Source organism: Elgaria multicarinata, chromosome 12, assembly GCF_023053635.1.
Source record: "Elgaria multicarinata webbii isolate HBS135686 ecotype San Diego chromosome 12, rElgMul1.1.pri, whole genome shotgun sequence".
In the NCBI taxonomy this organism is placed as follows: Eukaryota; Metazoa; Chordata; class Lepidosauria; order Squamata; family Anguidae; genus Elgaria; species Elgaria multicarinata.
The window spans coordinates 31,933,795-31,952,555 of NC_086182.1; the positions used below are offsets into that span (position 1 = coordinate 31,933,795).

At 41.4% G+C, this 18,761-nt stretch overlaps 2 protein-coding genes across 4 annotated transcripts in view; one reads left to right on the plus strand and one right to left on the minus strand.

Moving 5' to 3' along the window:
• BCO2 (beta-carotene oxygenase 2) overlaps positions 1–18,761 on the minus strand; it is a 67,548-nt gene that overhangs the window by 24,199 nt on the left and 24,588 nt on the right. The gene's annotated exons all lie outside the window — the stretch shown is intronic.
• The window catches only part of LOC134407536 (interleukin-18-like), a 30,635-nt gene that overhangs the window by 8,964 nt on the left and 2,910 nt on the right, over positions 1–18,761 (plus strand). The window contains exons 1-3 of one of the 3 annotated variants that reach the window (XM_063139389.1): positions 10,758–10,830; positions 16,162–16,246; positions 18,469–18,621. In XM_063139389.1, coding sequence (XP_062995459.1) covers positions 16,171–16,246; positions 18,469–18,621 — 229 coding nt within the window. In that variant the 5' untranslated portion in view covers positions 10,758–10,830; positions 16,162–16,170. Of the gene's footprint in view, positions 1–10,757; positions 10,831–16,161; positions 16,247–18,468; positions 18,622–18,761 lie in introns of those variants that run through there. The other 2 variants (XM_063139390.1, XM_063139391.1) reach the window with 2 other exon arrangements.

An 18,761-nucleotide genomic window follows, 5' to 3' on the forward strand; every position in this document is an offset into this window, starting at 1 on the left:
GGTTTGCCAAAGGAGGGAGGGAAAAGAGAGCGAACGCCTCTGTTTTGCAGCCAGTGTGGCTCTTCATTATTTATTTAGAATATTTATATACCGCTCCCCATTGAAAAATTTCGGAGCGGTGTACAAGATAAAATGAAAATAAAAACAGAATAAAACAGTTAAAACAAAATTTAAAAGAAGCAAAAACAGAGATTCAAGGCTGCATATTAAGGAAAGGCTTCTTGGAATAAAGATGTTTTCAGGAGGCGCCAAAAGGTGTACAAGGTGTACCTTCAGAGGCAGGGAATTCCACAGGAGGGGCGCCACCACGCTGAAGGCTCTGCCCCTGGTGGATTCCAATCGGAGGACGGATCTACCGTATGTGGAACCATCAGGAGCAGGCCCCCAGATGACCTCAGTGACCGGGCAGGTTGGTAAGCGAGAAGGCGCTCTCTCAGGTATCCTGGTCCAAGTTGTTTAGCGTTTTGGTGCTTTTGAAACATTTCAATTCACCATTAAAAGGACTCTTCTTAAACGGTATTAATACATGTGTGGATTCTTCCCCTATATGGCTTCGGACCAAACTACCTTCTCCCATAAAAATGTCCCTGGGTTTTAAGACCTTCTGGAGAGGGGCTTCTCGGAAAAGACCACCTCGAGTGCCCCCCTGCCGCCCCTTTGCCTCTTAGCGCCCCCCTGCCACCCCCTTGCCTCTTAACGACCCCCCTATGCAATAGGGGGGACATTAAGAGGCAACCACTGGTGGTTGGGAACCACTGGTGTAGATAATGGTATTGATGGCCATGAGCGGGTACAATCTCACTCCATTCCTCAATGCATTCAGACGAGCATGTAAAAAGTGCTGACATCCCTTGAAAGAGGAGGATATCTCCAAAAGCAGCAGCAGGATACTTTTTTTCCTTGTGCATTTTCAAACAACTATTTGAGCCCTGTGGCTTTGACTGTCTATATTTTCGTGACGTGTAACCCAACTCTTGCCATCTTTGTGGCAAATTCTGGAAAATGTTGCTTACAGTCCAGCACCAGCCATTTATTTATTTATTTATTACATTTTTATACCGCCCAATAGCTGAAGCTCTCTGGGCGGTTCACAAAAATCAAAACCATGAGGAACATAATAAAGCAACCAACAATTTAAAAACCCAAATACAAAATACAATATAATCCCTACCAATCTTAGGATTTCTTTAAAACCACTACTATTCCCCCCCTCCTCCACTTCCCCTATTTTTTGCTATCTCCCAAGTTCTGGCTTTTGTATTCATTTTCGCCCAACCACAAAGCAAAGGGATGTCCCTTATTTCTCAATACCGCGGATTTGTAAAGAAGAGCAGAAGATCCCCTTTTCAAAAAATTGATCTTCAACACACCCACACCCTGCCCTGCGCAAACCACATAAAAAGGGGGAAAGTTTTAATAACAACCCCCAAAAAACTTCTTTGCACCCTTTACTTGGAACAAGCCTGAAAAGGGGGGGTGGGGAGGGATGACTCTTCTTAGCCAACTTACACCTTGCCCAATGAATACTCTTTGACTTTTAATATGTCCTTATGCGTTTGGTACTGAAAAGCTGAGCGAAGGAAGATAGATGCTTTTGAACTGTGGTGTTGGAGGAAAGTTCTGAGAGTGCCTTGGACTGCAAGAAGATCCAACCAGTCCATACTCCAGGAAATAAAGCCAGACTGCTCACTTGAGGGAATGGTATTAAAGGCAAAACTGAAGTACTTTGGCCACATAATGAGAAGACAGGAGACCCTGGAGAAGAGGCTGATGCTAGGGAAAGTGGAAGGCAAAAGGAAGAGGGGCCGACCAAGGGCAAGATCACTATGTGTGATTTTAAGGCAGCTTTAAAGACTAGCCTTTTCCGGCAGGCCTATCCAGATCAATGTTAAATCATGATTTTTTAAGGTGTATTGATTCCTGTTCTAATGTTGTTCCCCGCCTCGATCCAAAGGGAGAGGCAGATAAGAAATAAATTTATTATTGTTATTATTATTAAGATGGATGGATGATATTCTGGAGGTGACAGACTTGACCTTGGGGGAGCTAGGGGTGGCAACAGCCGACAGAAAGCTCTGGCATGGGCTGGTCCATGAAGTCAGGAAGAGTCGGAAGAGATTGTGGGAATGAAAATACAAGATACACCAAGTGTTGCATTACTCTCACTGCAAGAAGATTTTAAATGTAGTAAAGAAATTAAGGAATTGACAACGAATTTGTTGACAGCTGCAAGGTTAATCATAGCTAGGAACTGGAAGACTAAAGGTGATTTTTGTATTGAAGAATGGTATAAAGAAGTTTGGGATGTTGCTATTAATGATAAATTGACATGTAACATTAAAGTGAAAAGAGGTATAGCAAAAACGAATGATTTTGAGGGGATTTGGAAAAAGTTCCTAGTATTTGTGTTTTCTAAGGGAAGTGGGAAACCTCCAGCAGAAGAAACTATGAGTTTTTGGAAACAGGAATGAGATCCCGAGGTGGGGGATGCACTTTTATGTTGAGTATGATTATGTTGAATAGATTAAGCGTGAATATTTGATATGTTATTTTGAGTTTTTGTACTATGTATTGTTTTTTTTCTGTTAATGGTATTAAAATGTCAATAAATATTTTTTTTTTTTAAAAAGGAAGAGTCGGAAGCGACTGAACGAATAAACAACAACTGAAAAGACGGAGGGGAGGGTGTGAGTGTGCTCTCCCCATCACCTCACAGACACTTTCCTATTAGGCGCCACGTAACCCTATACGTCCTTTCTCTGACGTTTGGCAGGGCCACAACCCCACGTCCCAACTCTCCACGCCTTCGCCTTGTCTCGTGTGTGTGTGTGTATGTGTGTGCGCGTGCATATGACCTAGAAAGGTTTTTCATTGCCCTGGAAAGGTTTTCCGCCGTCCTTCCATCGCTTCACACACCTTCCTCGGTGTGGTGAAGGTGAGAAAGGCAGACGAAGGACGGCACAACATGCGCGCGCACACACACGCACGCACGCACGCACGCGGCAGTTGGATCGCGCGCGCGCCTCCTCACTCCCCTCCTTCTGCCCCCCGCCCCCCACCCGCCGGTGAGGCGACCGTTAACGGTCGTCTCGCGCTGAGGCAGTTCTGGCGGGAGAATGGAAAAGGTGGGGTGGGGGGAGGGGAGGCGCATCTTCCTTTTCTCCTCAGGTCCCGAGGTGGAGAGGTCGAAGCAGCGCAACCGGGCAAAGTCCCTTTGCGCTATATATTTGGGATATGAAATACACGTTTTTAACAAACAGTTGTGAACCCTTCCCTCAGAACAAGACAGGACTCCTTCTATTATTATTATTATTATTTATTTATTTGGGATATGAAATAAACGTTTTAACAAACAGTTGTGACCCCTTCCCTCAGAACAAGACAGGACTCCTATTATTTATTTATTTATTTATTTGGGATATGAAATAAACGTTTTAACAAACAGTTGTGAATCCTTCCCTCAGAACAAGACAGGACTCCTTTTATTTATTTATTTATTTGGGATATGAAATAAACGTTTTAACAAACAGTTGTGAACCCTTCCCTCAGAACAAGACAGGACTCCTATTTTTATTTATTTATTTATTTGGGATATGAAATAAACGTTTTAACAAACAGTTGTGACCCCTTCCCTCAGAACAAGACAGGACTCCTTCTATTATTTATTTATTTATTTATTTATTTATTTGGGATATGAAATAAACGATTTAACAAACAGTTGTGAACCCTTCACTCAGAACAAGACAGGACTCCTATTATTTATTTATTTATTTATTTATTTATGAATGGCGGCATAAAAATGCTTAAATAAATAAAATAAATAAATAAAAGGTGACCGCGCCCTGCGTCTATTGTCAGGTCTGCTACTTGCTCCCTGCACCGTGCTTGCAAGCAGTTAAATAAATCTATGTTTTGCCTCCACTCTTGTATGCTGGCTGATTCCTTAGGGCTTCAATCGGTCTTGCCCACAAGAGAAAGAACATGTTTTCTAACAGTTGTGAACCCTTCCCTCAGAACAAGATAGGACTCCTTCTATCCTGGAGTGTGATGTTACCTTGTATAAAGCTAGTTAAACACACACACACACACACACACACACACACACACACACACACAAGTAGTTTCATTTGAGATAGAGAGTCACAGTAAAATAATATAGTTTTGGAGCCAAATATATTCTGGGAACTTTGGGTCTAGTTCCCATCTAAGATTTTGACCCTACTGTTGTCCCTCAACCAGGGATTTAAAGGCCCGATTCCCCGGCGCGTTAGTAGCCAATCAAACACATGAGGCTGGAGAATACATTTAATCCATTTACTTCCAGATACTGCAGTATGGGGTGCTCTCCAGTTCCACAAAATGGAGGCACCCAGAACAAAGGAATCTCACAGTACATATAGGCCCTGACTGCAAGAGGGTGTTCGTCTCTTTCTAAGCTTTCTACTGGTCAGTTCTGGATTAGCAAATTAAGTTACATTCAATTTTCAAGTTAAAGTGCACAATCTCAATGAGTCATAGGTTACATTCGATGCTCTATTGGTCGAAAGTTTTTTCCTTTGTCTGCCAGGACACGATGTCCACCATTAAGGAATGTAAATCTAGCATGTAGCCACCCTTTGGCAAAGAGGCCATCTTTTAACCCTTGGCACATTACATTCATCAGAGAGATGAATGGTTCCTATCTAAGATAGCCCTACTGTGACTGAAGGAATATTTATATAATACCTAGGCTACCCTTGAGGGTGCAGAGCCAATAGCTGGGTAGCAAATTGTGGCTCAGCATCCACTGCTTCTATGTTTGTAAATAAAGCAAACATTGCAAACACATCATAGGTCTCTAGTGCTCTCTAAGGAGACGTTGCCCCTGGAGAGTCTCACTGCAGACGAAACAGGAGAACATCATATATATGAATAGCAAAGTCAATTCTTTTGAGTGCCAGAAACATCAGCAGGCTTGGGGGCACACACAAGTTTGCAGAAGTACAAATAAGGGAACCCCAAACTGCCCAATGAAGAGTAAGCATGCCCAATGGTTGCACAAAACACACTGACCAGGTTCGCACATAAGGACAAATCTTAGGTTAATTAAGCTAGATTAGCCGGACACAAGTGGGAGCCTCTTCCCGCTTCCACTTTCTGTAAACAACCTATCATCAGCCTGTTTGTAGGTTGCGAACATGCCATATGAACCCCGAGTGCTGGTTTACTGCAGGGTTACCCACTGGGTTGGAGTGTCTGGTGGGATGGGGGACAGAAAGTAGTATCCTGCAAAAGGTCATGGTCGGCTGGCACCCTGAATAGGAGTAGTCCACACTGCAACTGTTGTTGGAGGTCCCACTCATGTGATGCACAACTACGTTAACACAACCCCTATTTCCCCACTAGCACACCATATAACAAAGCTACACTCTTCTGTTCTATATTCATCAAGAAAACCATATAACAAAGCTACTTCTACTCAGCAATTCTATATTCATATTCACTAGAGCAGATTAGAATTTTCAACTGAGTCATGATCCAAAGCACATGAGTATCCCCAAACATGCTTTAACCACTCCTTTGTATTCATCACAAGTTGATTGTAAGCGCTGTAACAAGAAAGGATGATGATGATGATAGTGGAAATAAGCAAGCTTATGCATCATTGGTGAAGTGGGTATTCTTATCTGCATTAGTGACTGTGAGCTGAGAATCCATGGATTAATTATTCTAGATTAAGTCACACAAAGATTGAGAATATGATGTGTTATAACACCCAGTATCCAGGAGATCAGGTAAATAAAGCATGCAAGAGACAAATGACGTAGAAGAAAAGTAAATGGTGGAAGACAGAAGTATAAGCATACATTACAGGAATATACCTTAGTTTTAAATGTTACATATTTCTAATCAACAGGTATGACATCATTCCTAACGTTCCCCGATTAAAATATATTTGCTTAACATAGAATTGTTACAGTGTGGGAACACAACATAGATAAGACATATTTTAGCAGAGAAACAGTTTGAAACAATTTGAAAGAAACAGTGGTCACTACTTACTCCAAATGTATTAGAATACAAATATCCTTCAGACATATCCAGCTGAGTCTTAAATCCAGTGAGATCTTTTTGTTCCTTCTTATAAATGTTCCAGCGAAACTATTTTAGATTATTTTAGAGTATTTTAGATCTCATAATAGCTGAAAACAATCTTCTCATTTGCAACAGAAATATGCAGCCTTTGTAGGCAAAAGCTATTTATTTATTTCAGCAGTTTGCATCCTGCCTTTTCACACTGCAGATCACCCAAGTGGCCCACAACAACTAAACAAAACAACAGTAACCCTCCTTCCAAACATTACTATGAGCTCTCATCTAGCTTCTTCCTCCGCACACAGTGTGCACTAATTGTACTATCATAATAAGTTACTACCAGGCCAGCAACTAACATTTAGGATTGGGTTTACATCTGGAAAAGAAATAGGAGGGAAAACCAGAAATTGAATAAAAAATCAAGGCTTCTGCAGCCTAACAGAAAAATGGTCAAGCGACTCAGTCAGTAGGTCCTGAATAAGACCGGAGGACGTAACTACTTTATATGCTACAGACACTTCATCATATGGTAAGTGATGCTTGTTAAGATGTGAATATGAAAGCGGCATTTTAAACTAATTTGCAAACTTAATACAGTGGTAAAACAGCCCCCCTGGCATTTTAAAGATGCTTTCAAATGGATTTTTAATAGTCTCTCAGCTGAATAGTCTGCCACATTACTAATCTGTGGATAAAGTGTCCTCCTAGGAACCAATGCCAATATAATTATAATTGTAAATACAAATACTAAAGGGAAATTAAAATTTCCAGTAAGTGAGGTGAATATCTGGCATGAACTGCTATTATGGTGATCTGAACACAGACAGCAAATTCTCCCAACGCTATATTTTTTTCAAAGGAATTTCTTCGAAGGACAGTAATCTTAGAGACGAGGTTCACTGCTCCAGACAGACATTCCAGCTATAGGTTGATTACATCATAGTTTACAAATACAAAAGGGTTTATTGCTTATTGCCATTGAAAAACCATAATTTAAAAATCGCTATCAGTAAGACAAGGGAGTAGATACAAGGGTCTTTTATGAGACATGAGAAAACCATCCCTGTCTACAAATTCATTTACCACATTCCATTGCTGTCCAGAACATAGCGATACCTCCTGGATACAGAAAGACGGCAGTGTAAGCACACAAAACCAGCTACTTCCTCTCTTTCTTTCAGTTCCTTGTCAGAATGTTGTACCTTTGAAAACAACCTTGATTCCAGTAATATTCCCGCTCCTCCCCAATGACACAGGTCATATTAAAACACAATCACCCTGAGAACAATGATACATTGGCCCCGTTCAGACAACATGCTAAATCATGCTGCTTATTTTATTTTATTTATTTATTTATTTATTTATTACATTTCTATACCGCCCAATAGCCGGAGCTCTCTGGGCAGCATGGTTTTAGCGTGTTGTCTGAACGGGGCCAATATAACTTAATTTGACAGCCTAACCTGTTTAGCATCTGCAACTCCCATCACTGACACAAAGTCAGGAAATAAACAGTGAATTTAATAAGAAATGTGGATGTCTTTTCTTTAGTCGTATACTTTGAGATGCCCAAAGAACCAATACCCAACTTTCTTAGTACTTACCAGTTCATTTCTTCATGTAAAGTGAGTTGGAGATGCTAAATAGGTTAGACTATCAAAATAAGTTCTGGGACCAAACTGATACCTCTTATTTAAAGCATTTATTTATATGTACAGTCTGCCCTAGACCCCAGCAGGGCTCCAGGCAAATATTCACTTATATAGCAAAAGAATTAGAATTAATTGTTTTATGATGCACAATTTGAATTCAAAAGGTATATACAGAGTATAAATATACAGAGATAGGAAAGACTATATTTCTGCTAGTGATTTTGTGCAAATTCCCACTTGCTATCATGCTCTGCATATTCATGCATTGGTTATTTCTCGGTTGGACTACTGCAACCTTCTTCTCACTGGCCTTCCTTCTTCTCACATCCGTTTGTTGGTTTCTGTTCACCACTCTGCTGCTAAGATCATCTTCTTGGCTCGCCGCTCTGACCATGTTACTCCACTGCTGAAATCTCTTCATTGGCTTCCAATTCACCTCAGAATCCAATATAAACTTCTCTTGTTAACCTACAAAGCTTTTCACGGTCTAGTTCCTTCCTATCTCTCCTCTCTCATCTCACACTATTGCCCCGCTCGTGCTCTTCGCTCCTCTCATGCCATGTTTCTCACCTGCCCAAGGGTCTCTACTTCCCTTGCTCGGCTTCGTCCATTTTCTTCCGCTGCCCCTTACGCCTGGAATGCTCTTCCAGAACATTTGAGAACTACAAGTTCAATCGCAGCTTTTTAAGCTCAGCTAAAAACGTTTCTTTTTTCTAAAGCTTTTAAAACTTGATTTTGATCTGACTTTTATACTGTTAGTTTTACTGTTTGGTGCATTCTCTTCCTCTTCTTATTGTTTTATTATGATTTTATTAGAATGTAAGCCTATGCGGCAGGGTTTTGCTATTTTATTGTTTTACTCTGTACAGCACCATGTACATTGATGGTGCTATATAAATAAATAAATAAATAAATAATAATAATAAAGGTGATACGTAATACATCTATGGCCTTGCGGGGGCAGTACATGAACAAACTTAATTTTTCTCATAGAATTGCAAGGATTTGGGGGGGATTTAGAAAATACAACTCTGTTCACAGCATACTCTGTTCACTAATTTCAAAGAACAACTACCAGTAATGACTTCCATACTAATATCATTAAAATGTGTTCACATGTATGTAACCATTTTCCTGTTCTGGATAGGCATTTATGGATTAAGAAAATTCTAACTCCATTTAATTTGCCTGACTCTAAGTAAGAACCCCAAGGATGTTAAAATAAGGAATTATGGGCATTTAAAAATGCTGGTAAAGTAGAGAACTCTTTGTGTGTACTTAAGGGCAAATGCAGACATATGCTTTCTGTAACAGATTAAGAGAAAATGGAAGTTGACTGATGCTAGAATTAAATGTTATAGTAACCCAACGATGGAGACTAGGACTTCTCCACTGCTAATTCTGATATGTATTGACATCCTAGCTATTGTGTGACACCCTTGAGGTACCTGTATCTGCATACAGGAAAATAAATTCAGAAAGATATACAATCTGAACATGGAGAGACTTGTGAATGGAGAATTAAGAGATGCACTAAAGCCTGAACAATCACAAAAGCTATCAAAGAGTCACAGATCCAGGTTTGCCAACTGCTGTAGGAACTTTTCTAGTCAAGCTCCATCACCTCTCTTTTGAGAAATTAGCCACTCGTGATTTAATGATGAAAAAGATGAGCAGGGGGTAGATGTGTGTTCCAAGCAATCTGATCATCCAGTTTATGGATGAGGAGAGAAATCTGACGTCTGTGGGACCATCTGATGAGTAAACATTGATATTTATTTAATTTCTCCACACCATGTATAATTGTATACACCTCTATTATGTCTTCCCTTATTTACCTTTTTCCTAAGCTAAACAGTCCCAGACATAACTTTTCCTCACAGGGGAGTTGCTCCAACCCTTTGATCATTTTGGTTGCCCATTTTTGCAACTTTCCCAACCGGACAATATCCTTTTTTAGGTTCGGTACCTGGAACCGGACACAGTATTCCAAGCATGGTCACATCATAGATTTCATAGTGGCCAACTAGCTGTTGACCATGAACCCACACGCAGGACGAGGTGCAACAGCACCCTCCCGTGGAAAAAGGAGAGGGTGTATAAAGCAAAAGAGAGTGGGGAGAGAGCAGTAATAATGATAAAGTATATATTCCATCTCCCTGCACGCTAATGAAAGGAGTTTACATAAAAGGGTTGTGCTGAGCTGGGCTGGCTCCTCAAAATAAATATGGAAATAGAAAGCAAGTAAGCAGGCAAGCACGCCCAAGCCCACACACTTTCACTTCCTTCTCGCTCGCTCTCCCTCCCTTTTCCGCCTCTTTTTTAGGTCGGCTGTCCATCACAATTCCAAAACCTCGTTCTTGGCCAGTCACCGCTAGTTCTCAGATCCCATCGGTGGCGTAAAGCTGAAGCTGGGATGTTTTTGCCCCAGCGAGCATCGTTTATTCTTGACACTTGTTTACACTGAACCGCATCTGCCATTTGGATGTCCAGTCCCCCAGTTTGGAGAGATCCCTTTGGAGCTCTTTCCAAACCCCTCCCTTTTTTTTAACCACCCTAACTAATTTGGTGTCACCCACAAACTCGGCCAACTCACTGCTCACGCCTAATTCCAGATCCTTTATGAATAAGTTGAAAAGCACGGGTCCCCCTACAGATCCCTGTAGGACCCCACTGTTTGCATCCTTCCCTTGGGAGAATTCACCCTTCATGCCTACTCTCTGTCTTCGGTTATTTGGCCCGTTACTGATCCAGAAGAGGGATTAGCCCTGATCTATTCCAGGGCTGCTAAATTTGCTCAAGAGACTTTGGTCCGGCCCACACGCACAGTTATATTCCGAGGGAGGAGGAGGAGGAGGAGGCTGCAAGGCGTTCCAGGGGAGATCGCCTCGCCTCGCCACCCCAACCACACCCCAGCCTTGGGGGCGGAGATCGATCGCCAGCCAACCAGCCTGGGTGGGTCCCTCCCTGCAACGCCCCGCCAGCAGCGGGTTTCCCCTCGCCCAGCTGCTCACGCCGCATTCACACACTTCCCATTGCCAGTCGCCCGTCCTCGCTCGCCTGGAGCAGTTCCTGTCGGGTCTTCGCCTGCAGCAAGGGGCAAGTAGTAGGCTGGCGCCGCCACGTGTGTGATGTGTGTGATGCTGAGCCCGGCAGGAGGGCCTGGCTGGGCTGCCTTCTTGCGCGCAGCCCGGGGGCTGATTCTTGACCGCCGTGCGGGGTGGGTGGGGGTCGTCTCCGTGGCCAAAAAAAGAGGGGAAGGAGCTCTTTGACATTACTACAGCAGCAAACTACTCCCCCCCCCACGCACCCTCTTGGACAGGATCTACACTACTGCTTTAAAGCGCTTTATAATAGTTTTGACAACTGTTGGGGCCCAGGACACACTCCATATACAGTTTTCAAAACCTTTTCAAAGTGCTTCAAAGCGGTAGCGTAGATCGACTGTCCGGGCTCCTCATGAGCCTTCTCCATAGCTGCGCAAAGGTGTTCAGACTCGTTCTAGCTGCTTCGCAAGAAGTGGGTGCAATGCTGAACGCAGCTGGAGGCGCTGCATAAAAAGCAATGAGGAAAGATAAGAACGGAATTTTAAAATTCAAATAAGATTTATTTTTTAAAAAGTGAAATGTTAAATTCTTCTGAATAATATTAAAGAGTACTGGGTTTTGAATCATAACTAGGTTAATGTTCAATATTCTGGATATAAGCATGTTAATTCTACAATTCAGCTCTGCACTAAAAGTGCTTCTACCAAATACAGGAAGGCTTTTTTAAAAAAAGTAATTGAAAGGAAGAACCAATTTGATCAATTTCCAAAAATGAATATTGACAGTCTGCCTAACAAACACAGACATTTCATTTTCACCAGATGAAAAGAAATTGCTTTAGTCAGCCCAGTAACTATCAGACCTTGCTTCTTACCATCAGACCTGGGCATTTAATGTTTGCTAATTTTGTTTTTGTGAGCGTGGTTGGAAGGAAGTGAAAAGGAGCAACAATGGAAAGAAAAAGAGAAGACAAAATTGTCCAGTAGGCCTGTTCCTATATTCCCTATATTGCTGGCGGGTTATAAATGCTGTAATAAATATAAATAAATAAATACTGAAATTCACAAACTATTATAGGTGCTGGCCAGAAAACCCTCTATGGTAACATTTTAAAGAAATTGACTCAATGGGTTAAGTGGGGTGGGGGGAGAGGAAGAAAGAAGCATATACAAAGAGATGCAAGAACTGTGTAAATAATATTCTATTTAGTTGTAACTTACCATAGCTTAGTGGTCAGATTTGCACCACTGTTTAGGAAATGTATGAAGAACTTTCAATAAGAATCCTTATTTTAAAGCACCTTAATTTAAATCAGCTCACCATGATAACCAGACTATGAATCTGTTCCCCAAATCCAAGAAGTGCACTCCAGAATCCCTCACAAAGGATGCTCTAGGATATATCTTGGATTGTATATTGCTTCTTTGGCACGGATACAAATATAGGGTTCCCAAATATAGGCAGTCCCAAAGAACTGCTAGGATTCCTTGTGCAGTAATGCTGGCTCTGCAGTTCCAGGGAACACTATTGTCAAGCATTGGGGGTGGGGGCACAACTGGAACACTGGACAAGGAATTATGGGCAGTGTTAGAGATGTCCCATTTATTTATTTATTTATTTTATTTATTACGTTTTTATACCACCCAATAGCCGAAGCTCTCTGGGCGGTTCGCAAAAATTAAAACCATAATAAAACAACCAACAGGTTAAAAGCACAAATACAAAATACAGTATAAAAAGCACAACCAGGATAAAACCACGCAGCAAAATTGATATAAGATTAAAATACAAAGTTAGAACGTAGAATTTAAATTTAAGTTAAAATTAAGTGTTAAAATACTGAGAGAATAAAAAGGTCTTCAACGGGCGACAAAAGGAGTACAGTGTAGGCGCCCACCGAGGCATGGGCCCTGGATTTTCAGAACTGCCCCAGTTGCCATCATCTGCCTCAATACAAGCCATTTTCTTCCCTCTGAACTCACTAGCCTTGCAGTTACTAGGAGACCTTAGGACTCACTCCCTTAGCAAACTAATTTGGAATGCAGCATGAAGGCACCACCTATTATTATTCTTATTAATATTAATATTAGTATCCCGCCTTTTGCCCAATGATGGCAACTTTGTAAAATTAAAACATATACAGTTAAAACCTATAAATAGAAATATACAAAAGTTTAAAATATAATTAAATACGTTTCAATATTAAAACATTTAAAATACATAACAATTTTAAAGTCCTAGGCATAGATGGAGGTCCAGATTATTCGCCGAAGGTTTTGCCTGCCTCCAAACTAGAGGGGAGACTGCCGCCTTTCCTTTTAGAGTCTGCTCATTATTTTCATTGTCCAGAGTCCAAAATTGCCTAACAGCACCACTTTCTTGAAGCAATTGCACTGGGGAACATGGGTGGGAGGGTGCTGTTGCACTGTGTCCTGCTTGTGGTTCTCTGGTCAACAGCTCGTTGGCCCCTGTGTGAACAGAGTGCTGGACTAGATGGACCCTTGGTCTGATCCAGCAGGGCTCTTATATTCTTAAGTGGGTTTGCTTGCAAAAATGGTTTGAATTAGCAGCAATGTCTGAATTTGGGGCAAAGTAATGTATGAGTGCATGGCTTGCCCTGGTATGTTGGGTTGCTTGAGTGTGTCTGGAGCTCCTTGGTTCTGCAATCATCTTTCTGGAGGGTCTGTTTTTTGCATGCTCCATGTGACCTGATTCTGTTGGGTGCATGGTCCTCCTTGCCATCAGGGAGTTGCACTAGGCTAGAGAAAGGTGAATAGATGTGGGAGGAAGATGAGACTTGTCATTCTTTTTTGTTCAAAAGCCACAATATTTTGTGGCTTAAGCCACAATATTTTGTGGCTTAAAGACTAGCAAACTTACAGTGGTATAATAAGCTCATGAACAGGCAGCCACTGCACAGAAAGTTATTTTGAAAAAAAATGCTTTTCATATAACTGTCTGGCTTGGATCCATGTTATCCACATCTGGCTTTGCTACAAATTGGCACTTCCAACAAATTAAGATCCTGTCAGACTATTTTGAATCTCCCTGGTCAAAGGCCGTGACAAGCAAAATCAACTCAGTAGGGCTCTCATCTATGTTACTATCAAGGGATCTAGCAAGTGCCAAATCAATTGTGAATCAGAGGCTGCTCGACATAGGCCATGTCTAGGTGGGGCAATATCCCAGTGATTGCCCCAGGATCATCCCTGTGCATCCACATGATGCACAGGGCATCCTGGGAACAGGGAGGGACAATCCCTCCCTTGGCCCAGGATATCTCCCTACAGTTTAGTTCCAATTTTTCCGCGGTCTTGGGATGATCACAACAACTACCCTGTGAGGTGGATTGGGCTGAGAGTCTGTGACTGGCCCAAAGTCACCCAGCGGGGTTCCATGTCCAAGTGGGGAGTGGAACCTGGATCTCCCAAGTCCCAGTCCAACACTTTAGCCACTATACCACACTGGCTCTGCGTATACGTACACATATCATGTTCCTTGGTTGTGTATACCAGTAAATTCTGACAAATGGTCCAGTGAAGTCATAATAAAGAAGGAAACCTCTAAGCAGTCTGTGACAGAGAAGTGGGAAGTTAATTCTTTCTTGAGAAATATACAGCCACCACTTCCTAGTCATCTCCCTTCAATGTCCACATGTGTTGTCTGGGAAAAAAATATTTCTCACCAGAAGTTCTACCTTGAAGAAAGATGTGTGTATACTCACCAACAAATGTGCAATAACTTCGCATTTATTGCACAAGAGACCTGTCTGGGAAACGCCTAGCTCAAATAGATTTCTTGTATCTCTGACAGTTTTGTAATCAGAAATGATTGACAATCTATGCAAAGGCTTTTCTGCAATTTCCCTTCAAGATGGCATTGACCACAGGGCTGGAAATAAACAACTTTACTTCTGGCCTTATAAATGCTGTCAAAGGTGTCTAACAGTCCTGAGAACTCCTGCTCTCTTTCCATTGATCTGATTTAGTCTCTCTTCTTATTAAATAGTTGGGAGTCTAGAATCTTGGAGCTTGGGTATATTCTAAAGATATTGATGCTCAGCTGAGTGAAATAAAAGGAAGGGAGCAGAACTGGCCTAATGCTCCAGCCATGCCAGGGCCTTCCATACATTAGCCATAAATGTTATTTAAATATCCATGCACCACAAAAAGGAAGTACGTGTGAATTAGAAGCACCACTTATCTTTGGTTGCCAACATTTCTTTTTCCTATCAGCGCTTTCTTTTAATTGCTGCCTGATATTCAAAACTAAGTGGATAAAATTTCCCCCATCATTTTATCTTCATGCTAGGAAAAGCCTCATTAGCTAAAATTCTACATGTCAGCTACTGCTAAAAGCACAGGAGCAAGGCTAGTAAAATAGTTGGCAACCCTGCAAAGCAGGGAAGTGGGTATGATGACCTGCATCAATATTGGCCATATAATCCACAATCACAGCATTTCATCTCCTGAAATTCACAGTCAAATGATGTAGGTGTTACACCTTTCGGCAATTGTATCTACTGCCTTATTGCTATAGGATAGGGAAGCCATGTCTCTCCCAACATTGTTGGACTCCAACTGCCAGCAGCCACAACCAGCATGATTAATGGTCAGAGATGTTGACAGTTGTAGTCCAATAATACTGGTGAGTGGGGGGAGGACAGGTATCCTATCATTGCTGGACGGGATGCAGGAACCATCCTAGGATGAAGAAGCAAGGAAAACAACTGTCACAAGAGGTGTGGGCAGAAAGAAATCTGCATTCCACATCTCAAACGAATCCCAAATTGGGATAGTGCAAAAAGCAAACAAACACCACACCTGTCATCCTTTTATCCTAAGCTGTAAGATTCCATTTTAAAAAAGTTTTCCTTTCTCCAGGAACCCCAAAATAGAATCTTTGTGGGCATTGCATGTATTTAAATTTAATTTACTTATTACAATACATATCATTTGAAACACACACAAAAGTTGATCAGGGGAATTCTCTTTTAGTAGTTGACAGCCTTAGTACTAATTCTAGTTGTCCTGATTCTGTACAGCAGCCTCTCCCAAACCGGTGCCCTCCAGATGTTTTGGACTTCAGTTCCCATCAGCTCCAACCAGCACAGCTAATGGACAGGAATTCTGGGAGTTGTGGTCCAAAACAGATAAAGGGCTCTAGGTTGGGGAAGGCTGCTGTATAGTCTTCTCACTAGCTATGTCACAGGCGTTGTTGAGCATCTGTGAACCACCCAGAGAGCTTCAGCTATATGGCGATATAGAAATATAATAAATAAATACTAAATCTGAGCATCCAGTAGTGAAGTACGCTACATCTTCGGCCACTTTGGAGAGATCTGATATCTATTCCTCCTATCATATTCCTTCTCCCCACTTTCCTAGAGAGCAAAGATGAACGCTGATAGAGTTTGCATGTTTCCAGTGCATTTCGAAAATGGTGTGCTCTTCTTTTCTGAAGGTAGGTCAGGTAACTACTGGCTCTGCTGGTTTATTGAATTAGAGTCTGTGTCGGATGCAGTGACTTATCCTTCACCCTGTCATTTTGGTGGCACTGTACAAAATGGCATCCAACCACTGCTGCTCCCAGATATTGAGAATAGGATCCAGGCCTCTTGACACAGGCATTTTACACTGGTGCATTTGAACATTTGACATAGCCCTGAGAAGATCTGGTACCTAAATGCCTATCTATACCTATTACGAGGAACGTGGATGGGAGGATGCTATTGCACTCATGTCCTGCCTTTGGGTTTCCTGTGGGCAGTTGGTTGGCTACTGTGTGAACAAAATGCTGGAGTTTGATCTGATCCAGCATGGCTCTTCTTATGTTCTACACCAGGCATATTTGTACACCTTTCGTATGTCTCCCCTCGCTAAGGTGGGCTGATACCCTTGGAAGAATTGAGGGCAATATGAATAACATAACCAAATAAACAAAATAACCAATTTCCTGCCCATCGGCAAATGATTAGGGAGATGCTCTCCATTGCCCATGGATACTCAATCCATTTCTGTTGCTACTTGTTGCGCTTAGAAAAATGGTCTCACGCTTGTCATGAGTTAAGTTCCATGTCTGGCATTTCTGATTAAAGGATTTCAGGTAGTAGAACTGCAAACTAGGAGAGCTGGTGGTGATATTAGTACACATCACTGGAAATAGTCTGGGAATACCGTAGAAAGAGGAAGTTCTATTTCTGCCTTTGGTTGAAATGGGCTTTGTTTTACCCTCAGAGCCAGGAGGCTTAGAAATGTGCTTTGAAGAAATGAAAGCTAGCATGGAAGCAAGCCCTTTCCATTACTGATACAATTTCTTTGGGCTGCATATTTCTAAACCAAGTGGTGACAGGGAGGAAGAATGGAGAAGTGGATTCTTCCTTATTCTGGTGTGGGGTGGGGGGGATTAAGCTGGCCAGCAAATGATCACTTATCTGCAAGTAGCATTCTAACATCTTTTTTTCCTTTCTCTCACCCTCTCTGCACTGCTTGCATGGCTGGAACAAAGAGGACGAAGGTAAACATGAATCATCCTCTGCGACAACTTATGCCTTGATTGCTTGCCAGTTTTGACAAATCAGAGCTGTGTTAAGTTTTTAATGGTGTTCAATTTTTCTGTTAAAAAGTGTGGCTTCATAGGGCATTTTATCATCAAATCAGCAGAGTTCTCTGCAAATTTTGTGGAAAAGCAGTTCTTTTTAACACTGTGGATTGTACCATTCTTTCCATCATGTAGCAAACACGACGATGTTATAGTGCGATTTACAAGATGACGCAGTCACCAAACTTCCAGTCTATAAAATCACATAGGTCAGATTTATATACAGACTCTAGATACAATACTATCACTGAATATAGTGTTCTGTAACTAAAAAGACAGACAAAAATGAATAAAGCTTTACAAGAGGGGGGCTGAAAAATTTCCAAAGATGCCACATTAGCCCAGTTTAGATGTAATTATCTCAGCACCCCAACCCCAAACTATGATTTATTAGATGAGAACAAATGTTGTGCCTGCTTGCTCCATCCTCACTTACTCACTCAGCTTTGGCACGTCTATTGTGCTTTTATCAAACAGGGAAACTGGTTTAATCTCTGTAAGCAATCCAGGCCTGGTTCCTAGTTTCATATCCTGTATAATAATAAATTTCTAACTTGCCTCTCCATCCTGATCGAGGCGGGGAACAACAAGTATAAAATACATAAAATATTAATCAAAGCATAGTATACATTGTTAAAACTTCCTAAAAACATACTAAAAACATCTTAAAATTCCACTGGATAACCCTGCCGGAAGAGATCAGTCTTTATAGCTTTCTTAAATGCTAAAAGACTGTTACGTAAGCACACCTTAAACCATAGCTGCTGGTTTGAATGTAATGGGAAGTGTGGCTTAACAAGCCTGGGAAATTTTATACTATGGTGTACAAGAGAAGAGAAGGAAATACACCAGCACAATGCAAGTCTAAATAAAATATGGGTCACATGAGTCTAATAAACATGGTTTATTAACCCAAAGTTACTATGCTTAAACTGTGCACCTGAGAATAAATGAAAACAAAATGGAAAGAAGTAATCTCATTTCCACCTAGAATTAATCTCTGCTCATAATTTGCCCAGTTTTCAAAGGCATTCATGGATTATAAGAATCTACCGCCCACATTCTGACTTCATGTTTCATATATCTGTTCAAAGGTTTAGAAACTGATAGCTGGAGAAAATCTGCAAAATATGACAGCGCCCAAATCCTGCGAACCAAACAGAATGACATCCTCATAGCAAAGCCAGACGCGCATGCAGATTGCAAGGCAATATTTGAACCTATGACTGACCAAGAGATGCGAAATGGTACAGTAACTCTTCCACACCTCCCTGAAGTCTGAACAGATTTTATCTGTCCCACCCCAAATTTCCCCACGTTTCATGCATTTGAGAAACACATTTGGAACATTGATAACCGTAGTTTATTTATTACATTTCTATACTGC